At 35.0% G+C, this 27,180-nt stretch overlaps 2 protein-coding genes across 9 annotated transcripts in view; one reads left to right on the forward strand and one right to left on the reverse strand.

Moving 5' to 3' along the window:
* LOC100878004 (C-Maf-inducing protein) overlaps positions 1 to 27,180 on the reverse strand; it is a 200,547-nt gene that overhangs the window by 67,049 nt on the left and 106,318 nt on the right. For all 8 annotated transcript variants that reach the window (XR_013038066.1, XR_013038065.1, XM_076531195.1 and 5 more), the window contains one exon: positions 1,169 to 1,758. Coding sequence is in view for 6 of the 8 variants with exons in the window: in XM_076531195.1 (XP_076387310.1) it covers positions 1,169 to 1,758 (590 nt within the window). In the remaining 2 variants the exon portion in view is untranslated. The remainder of the gene's footprint in view (positions 1 to 1,168; positions 1,759 to 27,180) is intronic.
* On the forward strand, positions 19,236 to 21,017 carry LOC143264351 (uncharacterized). Its single transcript, XM_076531205.1, has one exon. It carries the CDS (start codon positions 19,236 to 19,238, stop codon positions 20,874 to 20,876), a length of 1,641 nt encoding a protein of 546 aa, XP_076387320.1. The 3' UTR covers positions 20,877 to 21,017.

Here is a 27,180-nt window from a genome sequence, read left to right on the forward strand (position 1 = left end):
TTTTTTTTCTTAAAATTATTTTATTTCACGCATTTTAGTGGAATGGGAGGAATTGTATAGGATACTGTGAGACAGTTCTTCCGGGCTTTTTTTTTTGTCTGCGTAAATGCCATGAATATAATTATGTAAAAGACAACATGGATATTCGTTTTTCAATTTTTCGCTAATATCACAAAAACTCAAGTTTTCCGTCAATTATGCATAAGGAAAAACTCGTTCAGAATCATGCCACTAATAACGTATTAGAAGGACATAAAAATCGTGCGAAGTTGGTTTCAAAAGTTAACAACAATTTTTCGCTAATATCTCGAAAACTAAAGCTTTTCGCGAAATTTGTATAGGAACAAAATTGTTCAGAATCATGTCCGTGATAAGATATTAAAAGCGCACTGAAATCGAGAAAAGTTTATTTCAAAAGTTGCCGGTTGTCTTGCAATAACAATACTTTGCAATTAAAAAATGAAAAATTTTTGCTAATGGTACCAATGGGGTGTCAGAACCTACCAAATGCAAAAGGTTTCGTTCCGATCGGTCCACCCAGCTAGGCGCAATCGGTGAACACATATAGAAAGAAAAAAAAAAATATACTGATCGAATTGAGTAACCTCCTCCTTTTTCGAAGTCGGTTAAAAATTACTACACAACTTCATATAAAATTTCTTTTTATAATAGTTTTCATTCAACAAGTCAACAAATAACAAATTAAAATTAAAATAAGAAACAGATAAAGCAATAATGACTTTAAATAAAATATTTTCAAATCGATAAAATTGTACAATGCATGTTTCGTTATTATGTAAAGAAATAAAATTAAGAAGTATCTAGTTCCTTAATGATAATAGAACATATAGAAATACAAACAGAGTATTGTCGTTACACGTACGGGATTTTCAAATGGAACCTATGCATACAGCATTAAAAAGCATATGAGTACATGACTTAAAAAGGGATCCCAAAATAGAATTCTATTGTTATGATGTTATTATGTAATAGCAACGATTGTTAACAGAACCTTTGGTGCCTTTAGTATTAGAATAGAAAATAAAATATACAAATCCATATATCATTTCATCATCTGCTGTTTTCTTTTTCTGTTACCTTATTTTCTTTTCCAATTTTCTAAAATTGCTATGATTAAAATTAATCCATAGTTCAGTAATAGACTCACCTATGAAAAATTGCAGCAACACAAACGGACACTAAATTAGGAAGTACCCTCGGGTGAGGACAATCACTTCCAGGTCCGTGAACAGCAGCAACATAATCCCTAATTATTTGTTCACCCTCCGTGCTCGCATGCAGAGCAGCTAAAAATACCTGAAGCAGCCTTCTCATATCTGGAGATTTTCCAAAATCTACGGTATGCTTCAGGCATCTCGTGATAGCTGGACTGATAGAGAAGACTAAAGGCGATTGCGGATGTTGCTCAGCCAATTTTGCGAGAACCTTCGCCAGGCATGCTGGAAGAGCAACTTTGTCCAACAGAGGGGTGACTACGGAAAGAATGGCTTCTGCCCACTGTTTGCGATCATTTTGATATCGAGATATCTCTTCGTTCGATTTTTCAGACATCCTGTCCGAATCATCCGTGACGGAATCATCTAAAAGTTTTGCCGCAGCTTCCAATGGTGCTGCAGTCACTCTTTCGTCCTGAAGTGAAGTCCAAAGCGCAAAATCTACCATTGATTTTAGCTCCTTGATGATTGCTTCTTCTTGTGTGCTCAACGATACTAGAAGCTGATACTTGAAGATACTCCTCTGCGAATTAGAAAACAAAGAAAAGAAACAATTAAAAATTTTCAAAATGTATGCCGTGTTCCTTTCGAATCTAATATCCTAATTTAATGACATTAATATTATAATGATATAATATTATACTAACCAGGTAAACTAAGATCTCACTCAGAGAATTCTAAAGAAATTTTCGTAAGTATTTTACTTTTTAAATTGTTAAGTTCAGATGGTAGGATCTTTTTTAACAAAGAAAATTTACATCCTTATGAAATGGTCAATTATAATACACAGCATTTATGCTATAAGTTAGTGTAATAATATTATGAAACAAATATGAGGTCCGTCGAACCTCCATTGTAATAATGACATAACTTTATTCATAATTAAATATTAAAGTGCTATTTAATTGCAAATAATAACTATGTATTCATTTTCTCTATAGCACACTTTTACATAATTCGGTTAATACATTGCGCGTTATATGAATATCATGCTACAGGAAAATTTTTCTCACATAACACAAATAACTTATAATAACTTAATCATAATAATTATTATTATATCTATTATTTTCCAAGTTTTATTAAGTAAAGCAGTATTTTCGTGCATTTTATTACGTACAGTGTTATACAAAGAATAGCGCAGTATAAAAATAGTAATCTTTGACACATTATAAGAATTGAAGTTGTAGGAAGTCTAATGTCTGATACTGTAGTATTTGGAAACAAACATTTCATGAATAATCTTCTTTTTTAATTTTTGTATCTTTAGTAATATTTAGAGATCTTTATTTTTTTCGCGCTTCCGCACATCTTCTTTGAAAATAAATACATATGTATGTAACCACTACTTTTATTTCTATCTACTAAAAACACAAATTGTAAATTTTGTCACTAATTATAGTCTTTGAATCAATAACGAATATTCTTGTTAGTCAAAATCTATTGATTCTTATTTTTCTATGTCTACCTGTTTTTATTCGTAATTTTCTTTCCATCATTAATTTCGAAATTGCCATAACATTCTATTAAGAAAATTCTAATACGAAAAAATTGCAGACGGATTGAACAATATGAAAACATTTACTTTATACAATACGTACAAAGTATACTGTTAAGCCGCAGCAAGGAGACGTAATCAAACACTACCAAAATTACTACTTTCAAGGTTTATTCAAAAGGTCCGGGATCACAGAGCACTGTGGTAAAGATGGACAGACTCAGGATAACTGAACTGTTTTGGGGAAATGTCCGGGGTTTTTATGCCCTTCGAAATACAAACTATGACGCTTAGGTTGATAGGGCGGTTGTGACGCATGGAGGATGACGACGGTGTTGGTTTCGGTTATCGGTGCCCTTTGAAAGTATACGATGACTATGGAGGATGAGACATCGATGGTACTGTGTCATATCATAACAATACAATATGTACAATGAAAGTGCATAGTATTTCTTGTTGATCGATTTTTTAACTATTGTGTATAAAAAAAGGTACTAACAAGGAACATCACCCAAACGTTACACACCGATTTTAATAAAATTTTTGTTTTAAAACTTGCAAAGACATTTCACACGTACTTCTTTTAGGTACGAATATTTACTTTGAAATGGTGAAAATGTTCTTTAAAGTTGAGGCCGAAAAAGCTATTTTCTCAAATATATCTGAAACTATTAGCCGTAGATGTGTAAAATTTGACGAAAATAGTACAACGTTTTTAAGGAAAAATGTGAAAAATAATATTAATTTTTAACATATTACAAAAAAAATTTGGAAAAATTCGCTTGTGCCATATTATTGACCTTTTAAAATGAAAAAATTTACATTTCGAATTTTTCATTTAGAAATAACAGTTGCTGAGATATTTGAAAAAATAGTTTTTTCAACCTCAACTTTAGGGAATACTTGCACCACTTCAAAGTGGATATTCGCACGTAAAAAAAATACGTGCCAAATATTTCTTCAAGTTCTATAACACATACAAATTTTATACAAATCGATATATAACGTTTGATGAATGTCCTTTGTAAGAAATAAACTTAAAAAATCACAAGTTCATTTAAAATTCAAAAGTAAGATACTACACTGATCAAAAGTATAAGTTAGTTTCATTTCTAACTGATTTACTATTGTGAATAATATTCTTGCCAAAAAAAATAACTTCAATTTACATTAACTTAATTTCAATTGAATTAAATAGTTGTAAGTTACAGATAATATAATGATATGGGAAAGTTTCAATGCATCTGCGAAACTCTCAACTGTAAAGATAAACAATGAAAAGAATAAAGGAAGTTTGGAATCACAGTGGACTCGTTATTTTTAAGAACATGATGAAATATCATTCATATTTTTAAAAGATAATATTCCTATCGCGATGCAAAGACACAAATGTCGCTTAAAAGTTATAATATTGAAACTCCAAAATAGTCGAAAAAAAATATGTAACGGTTTAGGAATTCAAAGTTGTTGGGGTTATTGTTTGAAATAATTTTATACACTCTCTGTACGATTAATATATAAAATATTTAATATAAACTAGGGGGCGCTGCCCCCTGGCCACTTCGCGGCCCAACCCCTCGAGGCGCTTCGCGCCTATTTCGTGTGAATACGCTTCTAAAGTGACATGGTGAGTGGACCTTGGACTGTGGAGTAGAGGGGGTAGCGATCCGCGTTACAGCGTTACGCGTGACACCGTTACCTTATGATTTTATACTATAGAGATAGAGAATAGAGATATACTATAGAGATAGGGATATAGACTATAAAATAGATAGAAGATAGAGTAAGAATAGAGTAAGATAGAGTAAGATAATTGTAATCTCTCTCACGTGCTTTCACTCTCTATCACTCTCTCGATCGTACTACCTTCTCCCGCGTCTTTGGCTCGGCAACCCACATTATGTCCCCTTTCACGCACATCTAGCATTCATCTGTTTTCTAGCTCTCTTTCTCACTCTCACATTCTTTCTCTCTCTATCTCACGCTCGAACATTCTTTCTAGATTCTTCCAGAAATCTCTCGAACATTCACACACATAACAATAAATCCAATTACACTCTCACAAAAGTTATCAGTATTTTAAACAATTAATAAAAATTAAATTTAGAATGTTAATAAAGACATGGAAATTTAAATTTTTCAATTAATTAATCAAAATGGAGTAATAATTGATCCTTAAAAATAATGTTTGTTATAGTTAGTTGTTGAACAGATGATTTTCCTGTAAGTGAACTTATACTTCTATCGAATCTACAAGTAGCATTTTCAAAAAAAAGAAAAAGACAATTCATTGTGTATATAAAAATTGCAACATTTCTTTTCACATCGGAGCCTTTTTCCGAATTAAGTATGATGCATTAAGAGAAAAAATCGATATTACGATATTAAACGATAAGCTAACTTTAAAAAATGAACTTGTAATTTTGACCAGCCATATATTGTATTTTAATGGAATTGTGTATACAAGTTCAGAAAATTTGAGGCCTTTAGGTATAGAAAGTGGTAAGAAAAGGCGAAAAAAATGAAACTCGTAGCTTATAAACGACGATTTATTCCTATTATACATATCAAATTCATAATAATCGGTTGCATAGTTGTTTAGTAACTGTCCGTTGCAGTTAACTTGCACATGTGACTTGGTGATTCTTAAAAACGAATGATTTATACAAAAGAAGAAATGTATAAAATTCTGTTTTAAGCTTAAGAAAACACTATTAAAAGTAACACTATTGCCTCGTAATGGCAGTTATTTATTTCGAAGGTGTATGCTATTCGACTTGCTTTTGTTTTTTGTATCTCTATGTGTTAGAGTGAGAAAATAATATACATGTTCTGTCTTCTTTTCACTAAACTGTTTGGTCAACCGTAAAAATGATTAGTTTTGGATATCTTACTCGACAGCCGACTTCAATCAAAGAAGCGAGGATAGAAATTTGCTAATTTCGAAGCTCGAAGCTATTGCTTGTTTCTAGGCAATATTGCACTAGCAGACATTTTTCTCTACTCTCGTCTCAAATAAATACTGAAAGAGTAATGTTTCGGTACTAAAAAGGACATAATTAAAAAGTCGCAGAACAGTTATAACAAAATCTGAAATCTGGCATATCAGAATGTATTCATAATTAGAATCAAAGTATTTTGTACGTACTGTTATAGGTTTTGTAAATTCAAATGTACAATATACAACAAAAGTTCCCGAATATCTTTTGAACACACCTTGTACATATTTTTTTAGCCAGATCATTTCTTCACGCTATTTTACATGAAAAAATATTAGGGTGGAATGTCCAAGGAATCAGTAATTTATGTAATATTTCAAATTTTGTGATTTCTGCAATTATACTCTTAACTTTTTAACAATTGAGAATTTATAAAATTATACCTTAACACTTTTTTACGTAGAATAGTTCGAAGACTGAATCTGCAATCCCCATAAAAAAATAATATGTACAATACTGATCAAAAGTTTCATATATGTAGGATGGGAGCAAGAAGATGAGAAACGGATTAAAGTTATAGTAAATATTTTAATAAATTGAAAGGAATACAAAATTTAATATATTGATGATAGTTCACGTTTCTACGGTTCGGCCAAGACTAGACTGTCCTTTCGACGCTGTCGCGCTTTTTTATACTACGCATTCACACTCTTTTGTTTCACACTCGTACATCACACACACTCATACCACGCAAAAATTAATTCCCCTTTACCGAATCCCACACTCGGCCGTTCCTGACCTATCTTCGGTCCCCGATGATAAATCTAAATACGGTTTCATATAATCTGAGGCGGTACTAGTTATTTTTGGTCCTTCATCGTCCCCTATTCGAATAACTTCGTATCTATTATTTCGTTTTACGCGCGATACCCGATACGGTCCTAGAAATTTCTTTTTAATTTTCAAGCCCAATCCAAACTGAGTGCGCTTGATCACTACAAGATCCCCTTCTTTATACTCTCTGACTTTCGTACATGTTTTATTGTGATTTCGCACGTTTTCCTCTTGAATCTTTATGATATTTTGTTTTGCTAATTGTCTTAATTGGTCTCGTTCTTCGTTATACAATTCTATTGCTTCTTGCTGGATCAGTCTCTGAACTTCTAAATCTTGTATATGCCGCATCCTCGTACCGATCAGTACTTCAAATGGGGTCATGCCTACGCTGCGTTGATATGTACTGTTTATCGCTTGTTGTACTTTTCTGACGTGTTTGTACCTTTTTTCCGGGGCTTCTATCGAAAGTTTTGTTAATATCGGTATAATAATTCGGTTTATACGCTCCACCTGTCCGTTACCTCTGGGTACGCCGACTGTTGTGAGAATATGTTCGATTCCTTCTGAGTCACAATAGTTCTTGAATTCTTTTGCCGTAAACGCAGTACCTCGATCGGATATTAGGCGTTGTGGGCTCCCAAAAGTTTGCTGTTGTATAGTTAATTTCTCGATGACTTCTTTGACGTCGGTGCTCTTCGTGGTGTACAGCCATACAAACTTGGAAAAATCGTCGACTACCACAAATAAGTATTTATATAATTTATTTGTTGCGGTCATTGGTCCTAAATGGTCTATATGGTACGTCGTCAATGGTTTTTCTCCCTTAGGTATGGGCGTCAATTCCCCTTCCTTCTTCCCTTTTTTCTTTTCAGCTAACACGCATGGTATACAGCAATTTATAAAATTCTGTAGCTTTTCCTCTAATTGAGATATGTAATAATCTTTTTTAAACTCTTCAGCCATCTTCCTAACACCGAAGTGTCCGTTATCATGAACTTTTCTGATTATCTCCTTGCATGCTCGTTGGGACGACAATGAGATCTCGTTCTCCCACCCTTCTCATTAAAATATCATTCTTGAGGAAATAATCTTCGTATGTTTCATTAGCGACTATTTTCTTAATAACCTTTAAACGTTCTTCCGCATCCTGCGCCTTGCGAATTACCGCTATCAATTTGTCTTCGATAACCATTACAGGGTATCGACTGAGAGCATCAGCATGTTTCAAACGCACTCCTGGACGATGTTCTATTTCGTACGAATATTCCTCTAATATCAATGCCCATCGCGCCACCTTCGGGGATAAATCTTTTTTATACAAGGTTTTTTTGAACGCTTCACAATCCGTAACGATTTTAAAATTTAAACCCAATAAATAAACGCGGAACTTCTTTAACGCATTGATAATTGCTAATATTTCTATTTCGTAGGAATGCATTTTTTTCTCGGCGTCTGATGTTTTCCGACTCACATAATGAACGGCGTGGAATTTTTTCTCTCCGTTTGATTTTTGTAATAATATAGCCCCGTACCCTTCTTTGCTACCGTCGGTATGAAGCTCCGTCGTCGCAAGCGGATCAAAGATCTTAAGCATCGGCTCTCGCGACAATGTATTCTTCAACGCATGAACGCCTGTCTTTGTAGTTCGCCGAAGCTAAATACGCACGAGTCTTTTAATATGTCCGACAAAGGTCGCGCCAATTTCGCGTAATCTTTTATAAATTTTCGGAAATATCCCGTTAAACCTAAGAAACTTTGTATGTCTTTTTTGTGTTTCGGCACCGGAAAGCGCTGCACGGCTTTTATCTTTTCTTTTGCCGGATTAATGTAACCGTTTTCTATTTCATATCCGAGAAATTCAATACGTCTTTTTAGAAAACTACTTTTCTTCCAATTGATTTTTAACCCGTTTATACTAGCGACCTTCAAAGTTTCCTCAAGTTTAGAAAACGCATCTATTTCGTCTGTACCCGGAATAATTAAATCGTCTATATATACAAGTACAACTCCTCTACGTATCAAATCTCCAAATACTTCGTTAACAAATCTAACAAAACTAGCAGGGCTGTTGCATAACCCAAACGGTGTCTTATTGAATTCATATTGTCCCAGAGGAGAGACAAACGCAGTATATTTTCGTGATTCCTCCGCAACCGGAACGTGCAAAAATCCATTTTCCAAATCTAACACCGAGAAGACACGAGCATTGGCTAACGCGTCTATGCAATCGTCTATTAACGGCATTGGGAATCTATCTTTTACAACTCTCTTATTAAGTTCTCTATAATCAATACACACGCGATATTTTCCATTTTTCTTAGGCACAATTACAACCGGACTCGCGTACTCACTCTTACTCGCACGGATAATACCATTCTCTAACCATTCGTCGATTTGGATACGCAAAATTTCTTTCTCTTTTGGTGCCAATCTTCGCGGTCTTTGGCATACTATTTCGTCAGTCGTTAACGTTATTTTAGTTGTTACATTCGTTGTTACGCGCTCTGCTGATTTGTAATTACAAATAATATCCTGTATTTTAGTTTTAAACGGCTCAATCGCATCGATTTCATCTTGTACAATTTCGGTGAGTTTCATTAGCTCGGTAACCTGCTCTGCTTCTGTTTCCTCGCGGATCGCCTCGCCACCGGTTTCGCTACCGTTCGAAGAATTACTGTCGCGCGTCTCATTTGTCGGCAGTACTTTGATCGTAATGTTACCGCGCTGTATACATACTTCAACGTTCTTTAAGAATTCGCCGCCTAATATAATTTTCGAGTTTGTCGTACAGGATGGGACTACAAAAGTTTCCGTGCGGCATGATTGACCGTGTACTTTGATGTCTAAATACAATTTTCCTATCGGCGCGGTTATAGCGTTACCGAAACCTGCGAACGTTCTGTTTGTTTTTTCTAATCGCGGAGAACCGATTTCGACGTATACGTCTCGCCTGATTAGATTTACTTCGCTGCCCGTATCTATTAATGCAGAATATGATATTCCGTTAATGTCTACCGAAATTAAATTATCGCTCGAGCTAACCACTGAATTTACTTTCTCGCTATTTTCGTCGTTTCTTTTCGCGTTTGTCGGCATTCCGCCGCGCGATGACCGAATTCGTTACACGAGAAGCATTTCGGACCCTTTTCTTTATTCGGACAATCTTTTAATTCATGTTCTCTAGAACCACACACGAAACAACGCAATTTCTTATTTAATATCACTTTTTTGTCTTGGATCGTATCTTGTTTAACAATTTTTCCTTTCCGACTACCCGCTTCTTTCATTCTATCATATTTTTCGAACGCTTTTCTTAATTCATACAACGTATTCGCGCCGTACAAAATCGCTTTGTTTGACTCTTCGTCCGGTACACCTCTTATTATATATTCTATTAATGAATCGTCGTCAATATTTCCCTGACTTGCAATTCCTTGCATCGCGTACATATACGTTCGTGCGCTTTCACCGGGTTGTCGCTTCCGATTTATTAATTGTTTATGAATTGTTGCGCTACTAACTTTAGTCTGAAATTCTCGTATTAAACGCCTTTTTAATTTGGACCACGATTTAATATCCTTTTGAAAACTAATAAATTGTTTCGCAGACCCCTTAAGTAGCCGTTTCGCGTATATTAAATTTTGTAAATCGTCCCACTCTAATAATTGACTTGTGTCCTCGAATTCTTCGATCCATTTATTTATTTCTAATTTATCGTCTCCGGAAAAATGTGACATACTTTCCTCTACATCTTTAATTGTGAATCTGTCTCTCGTTCGCATATAATTATTTTCTGACCTACCGTCGGACTGCCGTCGGCCGCTTCGCGCAATACCTGCCGGTTTTCGCCTGATAGCTTCTTCTTCCTCTGCTTCGCCTTCGGTATCTTCTTCGGATGATTCGTCTTGTTTATCCTGTATTGCTACCATCGTCTCGTCCGCTTCCTCGTCGCTGGACGTCTCCTCTTCGGTTTCCGTATGAGTCCTGCTATACCGTGTCAGCCTGTCTCGTAATTCTTGTTTTTTCCCCTGCGTAGATAATTGCATCTTCTTCAATTCATCCCTTAATTCGGCTACTTTCATCTTGTCGATTTTGTCCCGCGGCACTGTTTCCCGCACTGGACACATTTCATTTTCCTGCACCTTTTCTTCATTCAACTTAATAACTTGTTCTGTGGCCATTGTCTTCCTTCCGAATTTCACTATGCTACGTAATACAACTGTTCAATCCCGATGCTTCGGTCGCGTCACCACCGTTTTCCTTTTTTCCTTTAACCGTTATTCGTTCACAACTTTACAACTGATGACGAGTGCCAACATACACTTCGCCTACACCGTGTTGAACGTCACAATCTACCGGAAAAGTACGCACCGAACAAACACCGCAACTTTATCAACTTTACACCGTTACTATTACTTCCGTTTCTTCTTCGCTCACAGCTCTCTATCCCGGACGAGCCCCCAAATGTAGGATGGGAGCAAGAAGATGAGAAACGGATTAAAGTTATAGTAAATATTTTAATAAATTGAAAGGAATACAAAATTTAATATATTGATGATAGTTCACGTTTCTGGTTCGGCCAAGACTAGACTGTCCTTTCGACGCTGTCGCGCTTTTTTAACAGACTTCGAAAAAGGAGGAGGTTACTCAATTCGATCAGTATTTTTTTTTTTTTTTTATTTTTTTTTATTTTCTATGTGTGCCCGCCGATTACGCCTAGCTGGATGCACCGATCGGAACGAAACCTTTAGCATCTGGTAGGTTCTGACTCCCCATTGGTACCATTGTCAAAAAATTTTTCATTTTTTAATTGCAAAGTGTTGTTATTGCAAAAAAACCGACAACTTTTGAAATAAACTTTTCTCGATTTTAGTGCGCTTTTCATATCTTATCACGGACATGATTCTGAACAATTTTGTTCATATAAAAATTTCGCGGAAAGCTTTAGTTTTCGAGATATTAGCGAAAATTGTTGAAAAGTTTTGAAATCAACTTTGGACGATTTTAATGTCCTTTTAATATGTTATCAGGGGCACAATTCTGAACAACTTTTTCCTTATCCGCAATTAAGGGGAAGCTTTAGTTTTCGAGTTATTAGCGAAAAACTATTGTTATTAATGTATTGAATTCTACGTATGCCTCCGTGTCTCTGGTGGTGTATGAGTCAACATGCAGTCGCTGATTTTCTACTGTTTCTACAAACACGTCTTGTCGGCCGATAAAAAGCGTGAAATAAAATAATTTTAAGAAAAAAAATACACCGACTTCGAAATGCACTAAAAAGTATAAAATAATTTCTATTTCCTAATGAAGTAATTTCTATTTCATTCAATCATACAATTACGTAACAGATATGAATGAAACCTATTTACTCGTTAGGTATTATATTAAATACATTTCAACCTTTTCGGAGGCGGCGCAAAATTAAAAGATTATTTTGAATATGTTATTTAATTTTGCGCCGCCTCCGAAAAGGTTGAAATGTATTTAATATAATACCTAACGAGTAAATAGGTTTCATTCATATCTGTTACGTAATTGTATGATTGAATGAAATAGAAATTACTTCATTAGGAAATAGAAATTGTTTTATACTTTTTAGTGCATTTCGAAGTCGGTGTATTTTTTTTCTTAAAATTATTTTATTATACTACGCATTCACACTCTTTTGTTTCACACTCGTACATCACACACACTCATACCACGCAAAAATTAATTCCCCTTTACCGAATCCCACATATATGTACAGTCACTTACACTATCGGCGCTGAAATATCCTGTATGTTTAACAAGAACAATAAAAAGTTAGCTGATTATGATAAAATGTAAAGAGAAAAAAAAATTTTATATACATATTTGAAAGATATAAATTTGATATGGGAAAAGAAAAATTAAAATACAGTATTCTTTACATAAATGTGAAAAAGTGTTGGAGGTCTCAACCATATGCTTCGCAAAATACGTTCTTTACCATGCTGTTCCTATTTCCTTGTCCTTAACCTTGGGTCCCTTCCTGTCATCAGTCCTAGCCCACTCAAGTACCCATAAATTACCACCTCTCGAAATCCACTTTCCTTCAATATTTTGTCCAATCCCTGTTCTTTTCCTCCACCCTCGTTAAATAGTTTCAACCAATAAGCATTTTCCTAAAAGGTTTCTTTTTCACGATTTTTACTCCGTCTCGTGAGAATTCATTCGCAACTCAACCGTGTTAGTTCATAAACTCGTTACAGTATTCACTCCGTAAATGTTAAAAAGATCTCTACCGTAAATGTTAAAATTCTATCCCCACTACTGGGGGATCCCCATCGAAATCAGTCAAGAATGAAATACGATCGGTCGCCGAAACGACGACGATCGAATATCGATGAGACATACTAATGCAAGCAAAGGAAAAGATTGTAACTTTTTTATTTCTTACTATTTTTTCATGAAACTTTTACTGTTGTATTTGTCTAGATTTCCTGATTAAAATGACACCAAACATGATATAATTACGTTAACAATTGTGTGTGTAACGAGTGATTAAAGTTTTTAACATAAAAGAGGACGGCGAATAGGAAAGAAAGAGAAGCAGAAGGTTGACGCGTTCGGCAAACATGAAACACTCGTGCGTCTTCTGTCTTTTAAATTCAAAAATCAAAATTCTTTATTTTTGGGGTTTCATCAATGAAGCTTTAATTATCGTATTCGTCTCGTTTTTCTGATTAAAATGGTACCAAACACGGTATAATTAAAATCATAATTATTTGTATAGCAAGCCTTTAGAAGGAATTCGCACCTCTACCGTAAATGTTACATCCCAAACTTTTATGGCTTGTTACATAAGTAATTACGATCGTAATCATATCGTGTTTGGTGTCATTTTAATTAGAAAAACGAGACAAATACGATGGTAAAAGTTCCATTGACGAGAAACCAAAAATAAAGAATTTTAATTTTTAAATTTAAAAGACAGAACACGCACGAGTCTTTCATGTTTGTCGAACGCTCGAAACTCTATCCCTCTTTGTCTTTTGTATGGCTATCTCTTTCTACGTTCGGCACACTACAAAGAATGTAGGACCTCTACCGTAAATGTTACAATCGAGACCGGCAAAAGTAACATTTACGGAGTGAATACTGTAGTTAACTGTTGTAAGATATTTGTGCGGAAATAAAATTAACTATTTAAAGTTAATCCCGAATTATCTGAATCTGGTTTTCCAACATAATTTTTGGTGTCAGAAGTGGGATATTCGGTCGTTACTCACGTAAACAGTCGAAACTTTTGAATTCGTGGATTCAACGCTGTACGTGAGAAGCAATTTTAATTGCAAAGCTGATCGTTCATCCAAGGAAATTCTTCGAAGGCGGATCGCAAATTGTCTAGGAATTCCTGGAGATCAGAGTCAATCCAGCGGCAATTGTGACATCGGATAAGAAGAGGAATTGGCACGGTAAGTACTGGAATTCTAATATTTCTTCAATTTCTGACATTCGCAAGGTCGATATTTTAAGTCCTTTTCCAAATCCTATGAAGTAAGGTCGAATCCTAATTGTTTAGTAAATTCAGTTTTAAAATTGCAATTTCAAAATGACATCACCGACAACATCTTTAGTTCAAGAATCGGAGAGGCTCAGTTTAGAATTTTTGATACGCTTAATTTCGGACACCTTTGACGGCGACAGATTCAAGCTCCGTAGTTTTATTAAGCAGACAGATGGTGTATTTGAATTAGCTAGACCGGAACAACACGCAGCATTAATATTATTTATTAAAAGTAGAATTATTGGTAAAGCTAGGGAACAGATTGATGTGCATTGTAATTTGACTACCTGGCCTGAGATCCCGGGATTATTAATGCGTTTATATCAGGATAAAAAATCAGCTGATCAAATGTTCGAGGAATTGAGTAGCATTAGGCAAGAGCGCAATGATAGTGTTTCTCAATTTTATCAGAGACTGGAAGATTTGTCTTCTAGAATCTTAGGCTCCATTCATACAAATAGTTCTAATGACGACACATTAAGGGAACGTTTAGCAATGATAGAGGAATTAACATTAAATAGATTTGTGTATCATAGTCACCCTTCTATTTCGCAAATGTCAAGATATCGACAGTTCGATAAAATCAATGATGCTCTTACGGCCGCAGTTATGGAGGAGAAGGCTTTAAGAATGTCTTGTGGTCATTCACAATCTCGTTTTGAAAATAAAGGTCAGAATAATTCATATTATACCCCGCGTGGAATTAACTATAGTAGCCATTTGAGACCAATACATTCAAGTAATTCTTATAGATCAAATCAGCAATTTCGGAGTACGTCAGGGCCAATTAATCACTTTAATCAAACTCAAAGATATCAGCAACCACAAAGATTTAGTCAAGCTCCAAATTCTGCCGTTAAACAATGCAATTATTGTAAAAATTTCGGGCATCTAATGAATGAATGACGTAAGAGGCAATATAATAATAACATTAGACAATCCCAGCGTAAATAATAGAAATGTACATTTCCAAAATCAGGATTTTCATGAAGTTCGACACGAACTCAATCCCCCGCCTCCGCGCACATCTCAACCTCAAACAACGAGCATCCCATCAGTAGATCAAATTATTCAGGAATTCAACAATTTCCTTTGCTAAAAATTAATATTCCGTCTTATGAGGGTGATTTGATTAATGTGCTATTCGAGTCTAATTCGTAAAAATCTGAAGATAAAATTCTTAAATTTCTAATTGATACTGGCGCCTCTGTATCTCTTATAAAAGCATCTAGTTTTAAAAGCTTTGAAATTCTAGATTCAACAACTATCTCATTAAATGGAATTTCGCCTAATTCACCTATTAGTACTCTTGGTGAGACAGAGATAAAACTAGAAATTCATAAAAAGGGAATTATCGCGAAACTTCAAGTCCTTTCGTCTAACACAAATATTCCATTCGATGGTTTAATCGGTACAGATTTTCTTAAATCTCGTAATTGCAAAATCGACTATTCTAATCTTACAATTTCAATTTCTTCAATTCCATTTCCAGTACCGATTTATTTGAATGTACCGCAACCTTCTAGTTCATTTATTTTATTAAAACTTAGAGCAGAGATGGTTATTAAATTAAACGTTTTAAATCCTTTAGAATTAGAGGAAGGAATAATTTCATCACAGGAGTTAGATGAGGGGTCAGTACTAATTCCTAATGCGATTGTAAAAGTTCAGAATCGAAATAGTTGTATTATCACGATCGTAAATACTTCATCAGTAACCAAGCAAATTCCAATTCCTCAGATTTCGCTTGAGCAAGTATCAAAACAAGCTCAAATTTTTAAATTAGCTCCGGAACAAGATACTAATAGTTTAAGTCAAAGATTAAAAGTACTTAATGAAAAACTTTCCCTTGATCATTTAAACTTAGAAGAACGTGATTCTGTTAGTAAAATTTGTGAAGAATTTAATGATATATTTCATTTGCCTACGGATTTATTCACTTGTACTAATACGATGTCTTATAATATAATTACTACTGATGAACAGCCAATTAGCGTAAAATCTTATCGATATCCGGAAATTCATAAAAATGAGGTTAATAAACAAATGGAAATCATGCTTCAACAAGATATTATTAAACCCTCTATTAGCCCCTGGTCTAGTCCTTTATGGGTCGTTCCAAAAAAATCGGACTCCGCAGGTAATCGTAAGTGGCGCATTGCCATAGATTATAGGAAACTAAATGAGAAGACGGTAGGTGACGCTTACCCACTTGCAAACATAGAAGACATCCTTGACCAGTTGGGGCATGCTCAGTATTTTACAGTTTTAGACTTAGCTAGCGGGTTCCACCAAATACCGATGGACCCTTCCGACGGTCCCAAAACAGCTTTTACGACACCCCAGGGTCATTTTGAATTCACCCGAATGCCTTTTGGGCTTAAAAATGCACCTAAAAGATTTCAAAGACTAATGAATGCCGTTTTAGCAGGATTAATAGGTACTCAATGTTTTGTTTATATAGACGATATTGTTGTGTATGCCGCGAATTTGCAAGATCACAATCGGAAATTGAAAAATGTATTCTCTAGGCTCCGCGAAAATAATCTCAAACTACAGCCAGATAAATGTAACTTTTTGCAGCATTCTTGTGAATATTTAGGACATGTGATCACAGATAAGGGTATTGAGCCAAATCCAAAAAAAGTAGAAGCAATTGTAAATTTGCCGCGTCTTCAAAATCAAAAGCATATAAAAATGTTTCTAGGTATGATTGGTTATTATAGGAAGTTCATTTCCAATTTTTCCACTATTGCTAAACCTTTAACGCAGTTATTAAAAAAAGATTCTAATTTTGTATAGTTAAACGAACAAGAGGAGGCATTTCAAGTCTTAAAGCAAAATCTAATCGAAAAGCCTATATTGCAATATCCGAGATTTACTGAACCTTTTATTTTAACTACCGATGCATCAAATGTGGGGATCAGTGCAGTTTTTTCCCAGGTCAAAGATGGTCATGATTTACCGATTTCGTATTTTTCAAGAACCCTTAATAAAGCAGAGGAAAATTATTCGACAATTGAAAAAGAGCTATTAGCGATCGTAAATTCTGTTGAGCATTTCCGTCCTTATTTGTATGGTCGAAGGTTTACGATTTATACTGACCATCGACCTTTACAGTGGTTGTTTAGTTGTAAAAATCCTACTTCTAAGCTAGTTCGTTGGCGTCTTAGGCTGAGTGAGTACGAGTATGATATAAAATACAAGCCGGGTCGCGTAAATTGTAATGCAAATGGTCTCTCTAGACTTGTTTCAGATCCAAATCCAAGACAAGAGGTTGTTAATTTAACTGTTACTCCAACCTATCAGGATTTCATTAAATTTCACTACACGAATCAGGACGTAATAATTTTCGAAAAAGAGAATAGTCCTTTCTGTGAAATAACAGATCCTAATGTTTTAATTTGGTCGCAAGATTTAGATGAATCTAACCCCTATTCTGATTTGGTACGCTCAAATTTTGATATAACAAATCTCAATCCAAGCATCAATGGTATAGTAGAATTAAAAAATCAGAAGCAAATTCTTTATTTAATTTTTCCGCTAAATTTACATTTTGATAGATTGGAATATAAGAATATTTTTGAAACATTACTAAAGCTGAAACAAATTATTAAGGATAGCAATTTTGTATTAATACCTCCGGAAAAACACACCAATATAAAGAAACCACAATTGCACGAAATGGTTAAATTCATATTTCTTCAAAATAAAGTTAAAATCTATAATACCGCAAAAATCATTCCGAAAAATCAGGACGAAATTAAGAAAATTTTAGAAGAGAATCACGATAGCAAGCTAGCGGGACACTATGGTTTTCATAAGACGTATTCTAGAGTAAAGGAGAATTATTATTGGCCAAATATAAAATCGGATATTAGGAAGTACATAGAAACTTGCCATTCGTGGCAAATGAATAAAACGAATTTTAAACCGACGAAACAGCCTATGGAAATTACGACCACTTCTGAAGTTCCGTTTGAAAGAATAGTCATTGATATTGTAGGACCATTGCCGCTTACCGAAAATGGCAATAAATACATTCTCGCAATTCAGGACGATTTAACGAGATATTGCTTTGGTAAACCAATTCCTAACCACGAGTCTTTAACTATTGCTAGGGTTTTAACAGAGTTATTTACAACTTTCGGCATTCCAAAAACATTTTTAGCCGATCAGGGACCTGATTTCATGTCAAATTTAATTAAAGAATTAAGTAAAATATTTAAAACTAAACATTTAACCACAACACCATATCACCCGCAAACGAATGGTGCGCTTGAGCGTTATCATTTAACACTTAAGGACTATTTAAAGCATTATATTAAATCAAATCAGGTAGATTGGGATGAATATGTCTCATTTGCAATATTCAGTTACAATGTCTCAATCCAGAAATCAACAAATTACACTCCGTATGAGCTTTTCTTTGGTCGTAAACCATACCTGCCTTCTTCAATAGTACAAGAACCTCAATTTCGATATACTTATGACGACTATTTACAATCTTTACAGTATAGATTGAACACATCATTTAAAATAGCTCGGGATAATTTATTACAATCTAAAGTTAAAAGTAAAGAATATTATGATAAAAAAGCTAATCCAGTAAAATTTAAGGTAGACGATTTAGTATGCATTTATCAGAAACAAACAAAGGTCGGATTAAATAAGAAGTTAAGTCCCAATTTCAAAGGTCCATATAAAATAAATCGTGTTTTCCCTGATGGTACGGTAGAAATTCAAATAGGAAGTCAAAGTCGGAAGTATCATTCTAACCTCTTAAAACATTATGTTGCAGATGAAGTATCTGACAATACTGCAATTCCTAGCACTTCCAATTCCCATAATTAGTTATTATTTCATGAATACTCCCATACGCCATTCTAGTGGATTATTTTATAATAAGATTGGTGAGGCACGGATTTCTAATACGGAATTATCTCTGTTGGCACATAGGAGCATAAGATATTTGAAAGAAGCTAGAGTTATATTAAAATCAAACTTCCAGAAAACACAAAATCTGTGTATTTTAGCTTTAAAATCTCTGTCAGAACATAATGAAACCAGTCTTAAATGTGACCAAATTTTACAATTGTTAGAATTAGAATTGCAGAGCATTGATAGGAAACATGAAATTTTATTTAATCTATTAGGTCAAAAGTTAAATAAAAGGAAGGAGCGAGGTTTGGTTAATGGAGCGTCGTATGTATTTACTTGGATTTTTGGGACGCCTGACGCTGATGATGCTCAATTCTATGCGAATAGCATTAAATGATAATAAAAAAACACAAAATATATTAAAATCCCAAGTTCAGGTAGTTTCTAGTGCGATACGGAATTTCAATGAATCCTCTCGGACACTTAAAGTTAATGAAAACCTTTTAAATGAAAATATTAAATTAGTCAATGTGTTTGCTAGTGATACCAATTTGCATTTGCACCAGTTAAAAATTGAATCTTTAATTATCCAACAAATAAGGTTTTTGTCCGCCTTCACATATAAGGTATTACATGAATATAACGAAAATATAGAAGCCATTAATTTAGGCATTCATAATATAGTCTCACCCTTTATAATAATACCTAATGATTTATGTAAAGAATTGCAGCAATATAGCGGTGATCTCGAATTAATTTTAGAGCCGAAGTACGAAAACATGTGGATTTTTTTTAAATTATTGAAATTGCAAATAGTATTGGCCGATGAAATAATAGTTTATGTGTTAAAATTTCCACTGACCAAACAATCGGTATTCGATCTTTTCGATCTTATTTCGTTTCCAATTCAACATGGAAACACTTCTTTATTATCCTATATTGAACCCAGATCACGTTACCTTCTTCTATCCCAATCCAAAACCGTATATTCGACCATGCATGTATTGTCAGATTGCGAGGAGTATTTAGAAGGAAAGTACTTGTGCACCAACATCCATGTCAGCAAAGTACTGGAGGAAGCGGCTTGCGAGATTCGATTATTGGCTCCATCAACTATGCGAATCCCTGATGACTGCATTGTGCGAACAATAAAGGCTGAAGATGAAATTTGGAAGTATATCGGTCATAATAGTTGGATTTATTCTCTACAGAAATCAACAACTGTTACTATTCTTTGTGGAGGGGATACAGACCACATGGAAGATGCCATTGTATATAAGAACGGTATATTTCAAATCCAAGGTCAATGCAAAGGTTATACGAGTCAATATCTTCTGGAACCAACGAAACTCTTGGAGAAGAATATTACTTATATTGTTCCTGAAATTAATATAACTGAAGATGATTGTTGTATTCCTATTTCTGAATTTCACAAAACTAATCCGATGGTGTTAAAACCAATCCGTCTATCAAGTGCAGATCAGTCTGATTTACGATTTGCGAACAAGAAGCTGGAAGAAATTGACAAATTATTGGTAGATAGAGCAAGGGAACCGTTTATGATGACTCATACAAAATGGTATATTGTAGCAATGTATATCCTAGGAAGTTTTGTATTTTTGGTTGTCTGCACAAATTTCTGCCGTTGGTTGAGCTGTTGGAGAATTATGCAGCGAATTTTCTGTTTTATGAAGAGTTCAAATGCTGAAAGATCATTACCAGCCATCAAGAATTACGTTAATTGTACCTTTGATTCTGAAATCCGAAGGGAATATCGAGAAGCTTCACGTGACCTCATAGTCTACAGGAGCGGAGGAGCTAACATAGGAGCTACCGAAGAGGCTGCATACCTGGACGAGGACATTGTAGAGGCTGAGTTTAACAATTTGCCGTCTCAATCAACTCGCAGTTTTAATCAAGGCATAAAATACCGAAGAAGTACGACACCGTTATAAATTATAGTTTGACTCTGTGTCTTTTTTTCTTCCTTTTATATATATATTTGTGTGTATTAGTATGTATTATTTTGTTTAAGCTCATATTGCCATAATATTAAGTCGCTAGTATTAATATCAACAATGATAAAATAATATTTCATTCCATTGTAATCTCTATAATTAAGTATTTTAGGATAACGTGAAGTAATTGTGACACGGGGTAACGGACAACAAATTATATTTAACAAAACAATAACAATAATAATAACAATAACGAATAACAATAATAATTCAGTACAAAACTGTGAACTTTAACTCGGTAGATAAGCGCGATGTGTATGCAGCAAAGGTGAGGACGATTCTGCCGAATTTTCCAACGACTCTTGCAAAAGAGAAAATAGCCACATGGCCCTAAAAAGGCAAACAAGGGCCTACGCGTACAAACGCTCGAGTAAGCCTAGGTCTTCAAGGACCTCCAAAACTTTCGACACGATTTATGGCTTTACTGCCACAGTACCCCCTTACCAGTGATTAACGCTAAGATAAAAAAAATAATAGGGAGTAAATACGATTAAATATCGAACGAATGGTTAATATAATGCTTACATGCTATAATCAAAATAACATCGCACTCAAAACCTATATATATAAATATTTACATCTTACATGTATAAATATTTATAACACACACACTTTAAATGAATTACAATACACTTAGAAAACATAATATTCATACGTTACAGAAAATATGGTCTAAACACGTTTGAATTTCTAAATATGTATTACTCTAGTCAAATACCAGCTTGCAATCGCTTTGGAAAATGAACGCGTCTGCCTGACCGCGTTTTAAAACTACCATCTGCTGTCTTAGTATTATTATTATCGGTGTCTGATTGAGATACTTGTATATCATCATTTGAATTGTGATCAGATATACGGTGAGTATCATCGTCAGCCAAAATGAAAGCAGGTTTTAACCTATCAATAGAAACTTTAACTTCTTTACCATTAATATCAATAACAAAAGTTTTGTCGCCACGTTGAATGATCTTAAACGGTCCGTCATATGGAGGTTGTAAAGGTCCTCTAGCTGCATCATGCCTCAAAAATACATGAGTACACGTAGCAAGGCCCTTGTAAATAAACGTTTTATGCGTACCATGACGAACAATGGCAGAGGGCCTAAGTTGACTCATACATTTCCGTAATTGAACTACAAAATCGGAAGTTCCCTCAATACCGCGAGAAATAAAAAATTCGCCAGGTAATCGTATACCTGCGCCGTAAAGTAATTCGGCCGGTGTCGCTTTTAAATCCTCCTTAAAGGCTGACCGAATACCGAGCAAAATAATAGGTAAAACCTCTGCCCAGTTTTCGGTAGCGTGGCATTTAATGGCTGCTTTAAGTTGACGATGAAACCTTTCTACCATACCATTTGCTTGCGGATGGTAGGCAGTTGTTCGTAAATGAACTGCACCGATTAAACGAGAAAGTTCTCTAAATAAATTTGATTCAAATTGTCGTCCTTGATCAGTTGTAATTCTCAACGGAACACCAAAACGAGCAATCCAAATATTAACGAAAGCTCTTGCAATAGTTTCCGCGTCAATTTCTGCAATAGGAACTACTTCCGGCCATCGAGAAAAACGGTCAATACAAGTCAGGCAGTATTTATTACCATTAGACATTGGTAATGGCCCTACGATGTCCAGATGGACATGGTCGAACCTACCAGAATTTTTAAAGTTGGTAATAGGAGTTCTAACGTGTTTATTGACCTTAGCACGCTGACAGGAAATGCAATGTTTAGCCCATTCACGACAATCCTTATTTATTGCTGGCCAAACGTATCGGTCTGTTAACAGCTTTTGTGTAGCACGGACTCCAGGATGAGAAAGTCCGTGAAGGGATTCAAAAACTGTCCTACGCAAAGAAGATGGGACAAAAGGTCTAACAGAACCACTCGAAACATCGCAATACAGGAAAACGTCGAAGTCTGGGAAATGTACTTTCTTAAGCTGAAGGGTACAAGTCTCGCTTTCTAACATCTGTTTTAAGTCTAGATCTTGTTTTTGTGCTTGTTTAAACGTTTTGTAATCAATAGACGAGGAAATAGTCTCTACTCGAGATAACGCATCTGCGACATTGTTTGCAATGCCTTTTATATGTCTAATATCTGTACTGAATTGACTAATATAATCTAGATATCTAAACTGTCGCGGGGAACACTTATCTAACTTTTGTCGAAATGCAAATATTAACGGTTTGTGATCGGTGTAAATAATAAAATTTCGTCCTTCTACAAAATATCGGAAACGTTTAACTGCGGTATAAATGGCAAACAATTCACGATCGTACGCACTATATTTACGCTGTGCAGCAGAAAGAGCCTTCGTATAAAAAGCAAGGGGTTGCCACATATTATTATTAAATTGTTGCAATACAGCTCCTACAGCATAATCTGATGCATCTACAGTAATACTAACTGGAGCATTAGGTATTGGATGAACTAATAAAGTAGCGTTTGCAAGACCCTCTTTGCATATAAACCTACAGTAGGCAATTGTCTTCTGAAAGTATCAGTAGTTTTTATCAGAGATTATTAACCTTATCGTCTAGAGCACTCAGTGCAATTCAACAATACGCGACTGACCCCCTAGAAATACCGGGAAAGAAAAAATCAGTAGAGGAAACAACCCTAAATCGCTTCGTTTATCAAAGTCATCCACAAATCTCGCAGATGCTTAGATGGAAGGATTTTGATAATTTAAATTCTGCTTATTCTGCCGCGATCTCAGAAGGAAGAGCCTTAAATATGCACAAACACAATAGACAAAGGTCGTGTAACATTTGCGGTCGAATTAATCATGATACATCCCAATGCAGATTAAAATCATCTACTTCAGATCGCGTGAGAACTGTTAACAATATCCAAGTTCCAAACCAAAATCAATATCAAAACAATTTTCGAAATCAACATCCACACCAATTCCATAATGAATCCCAACGTTTCCGCACGCAAAATCATTTTCAACAAAATCAAGTAAATTCAAATACGAGACCCGACACCCCTAAACTTTGTAATTATTGCAAAAAACCAGGTCACTTAATCGCCGAGTGTAGGAAAAGACAGTACAATAATAGTCGAAGGGACCAATTAACAAATCAGAGCACTTCTCGGTCAGAAAACGCCGCGGTACATTTAAACTCCCAAGAATCCCCAGCGACGAACACCACGCTGGAGGATCGAATTGCGCAACTTACGGTGTTCGAGAACTAAACGTTTCAATCCCCAACAATAATCTAGATTTTATTAAAGCTTCCTCACTATATTCAAAAAACACGGATAAAACATTCAAATTTGTAGTGGATACCGGTGCAAACGTCTCTCTCATAAAAGCATGCAAATTAGACCCAAATACACCCTTTAATTCAAAGGATAAATTAATATTGCACGGTCTTAGTCCAAATATCCCAGTCGAGACAGTAGGTAGTTGTCTAATTCCAGTTCAGTTTCAAGATTGCGCGATAAAAATTAAATTCTATATCCTAAATCAAGCAACAAACGTCCCATTTGACGGCTTGTTAGGAAAAGATTTTTTGCAACAAGAATCTGCAACAATCGATTATCAATCTCACACATTAACGCTTAAATCATTGCCAATTCCAATTGAACTTCGTTCTCAAAAATCCAAAAATCCGGCAATAAATCTAATTAAACTCAAAGCGCGAACCGAGACCCTCATCGAAATTAAAATAAAAAACCCCGAAATTCAAGAAGGTATCATTCCGGAATTAGTATTACCAAAAGGAATTTACTTGTCAAAAGCAATAACCAAAGTACGCGAAAGCCTTTGCAACTATTTTAAATACGCGAATTATAGATCAGGAAATAGATTCAATTTCTGTATGTTTAGAACGCTTACCGCAAGAAGCTACTATAATGTCATTTAATAATTCAAATACCTTTCGACCAAATCGTAATAAACTTTTACAGGAAAATCTAAGATTAGATCATTTAAATTCGGATGAAAAAGCATCAGTGTTAGATATTTGCACAGAATTCAACGATATATTCCATTTGCCAGACGATATTTTAACCGCGACTAGTGCTATTGAACACGAAATCAATGTAACCAATCCGACTCCGATTTGCACGAAATTATATAGATACCCAGAAATTCACAAGACCGAAGTTAATAAGCAGATCGATAAAATGTTAAAACAGGGAATAATACGGCCTTCTGTATCTCCATGGTCAGCCCCTCTGTGGGTAGTACCCAAAAAATTAGATTCGTCGGGCGAACGTAAGTGGAGAATCGTAATTGATTATAGACGTTTAAACGAGGTGACGGTCGGTAACGCATTCCCACTGCCTAACATTGACGATATTCTAGACCAGGTAGGCCATGCCAAATACTTTACGACCTTAGATTTAGCCTCTGGGTTCCATCAGGTTCCAATGCGGGATTCCGACAAACGGAAAACAGCTTTTTCAACACCGTCAGGTCATTACGAATTTACGAGAATGCCATTCGGGCTTAGAAACACTCCGGCAACTTTTCAGCGATTAATGAATACAATTTTAATGGGATTGCAAGGTCTGCAATGTTTTATTTACATTGACGATATCGTTATTTGTGCATCTTCGATTCAGGAACACTCCGGAAAATTAAAAGCAATTTTTGATCGTCTCAGAAAAAATAATCTCAAGCTTCAACCCGATAAATGCGAATTTATGCGACGAGAAGTGGCATACTTAGGTCACGTTATTTTAGATAAAGGCGTACAACCTAATCCAGAAAAAATTAAAGCTATTGATAAATTCCCCGTTCCAAAAAATCAAAAAGATATTAAAGTTTTCTTAGGACTTATCGGGTACTATAGAAAATTGATAAAAGATTTTGCAAAAATAGCTAAACCATTAACAATTTTACTTCAAAAAGACACCCCTTTCACATGGACTTCAGAACAATCTAACTCATTCAATGAATTTCGACGAATACTAGTTACACAACCGATCCTCCAATATCCCGATTTTAATAAAGAATTCATTCTCACAACTGACGCATCTAATTACGCGATAGGCTCGATTCTAAGTCAAGGTACAATCGGGAAAGACCTCCCCGTCGCGTATGCTTCCCGTACCCTGAACAAAAGCGAGCAGAATTATAGCACTACCGAAAAAGAGTTACTCGCTATCGTGTGGAGTGTTAGTCATTTTAGGCCCTATTTGTACGGTCGACAGTTTACCGTAATAACCGACCATAAACCTTTAACTTGGTTGTTTAATTGCAAAGACCCAGGTAGTCGGCTAGTACGCTGGCGATTGAAACTTGAGGAATACGACTACAAAATAATATACAAAGCAGGAAAACTTAACTCAAACGCAGATACACTGTCCCGTTATCCGGTAATAAACATAGTTCACAACACGCATTCTTTCGAAAATTTTATAGAGTTCCATTACAAAAATTTTGACATCCCAAAAATCAAATCCGTTCCCTGTGATAAATTTAAATACTTTCCTAATGCGTTGTTTTACTCAAAAGATCTAGATGATAGTAACTTGTTCTCGGAAACACTACGAAACCTATACGACATGTCCAAAATCAAAGAACCCGATGAATTGCGTTCGTTTGTTAAACTTGCTAAAGACTCTCAGGACACATATCTCTGTATTTGTAAACCGTTCCACTTTGATAAATTAGAATATAAAGAAATATTTTACTCATTACAAACCTTATTTAAGCACCTACAAGAATCTAATTATGCCGGAAATCTCTATATTCACGATGTTACCATTAATAATAAAAATATAAAGTAGGAAATGTTCTGTGAAATTTTATACTTCATCTTCAAAGATTCGAATATCATTCCCGTAATTTTAAATGTCGAACGAATCACTCCTAACTCTCAAAACGAAATCGTAGAAATCTTGCGCGAAAATCACGATTCCAAATTAGCGGGCCATTCCGGTTTTCTTAGAACTTATAAGAGAATTAAAGAATATTATAAATGGGACACCATGAAAAAAGATATCAAAAATTATATTAAGAAATGCCCCTCTTGTCAGGCTAATAAAACTAATTTTCGACCCTCGAAAGCCCCGATGGAAATAACAACAACCTCCAGTAAACCTTTCGAAAGATTGGCCATCGACATTGTCGGGCCTTTACCTCAAACCGTAAACGACAACCGTTACATCCTAACAATACAAGATGATCTTATCAAATTTTCATATGCCGTACCTGTACAAAATCACGAAGCACAAACCATTGCCACAGAACTATCTAAATTTATGACACTATTTGGAATACCT

The sequence above is a fragment of the Megachile rotundata genome, chromosome 4 (assembly GCF_050947335.1).
Source record: "Megachile rotundata isolate GNS110a chromosome 4, iyMegRotu1, whole genome shotgun sequence".
NCBI lineage: Eukaryota > Metazoa > Arthropoda > Insecta > Hymenoptera > Megachilidae > Megachile > Megachile rotundata.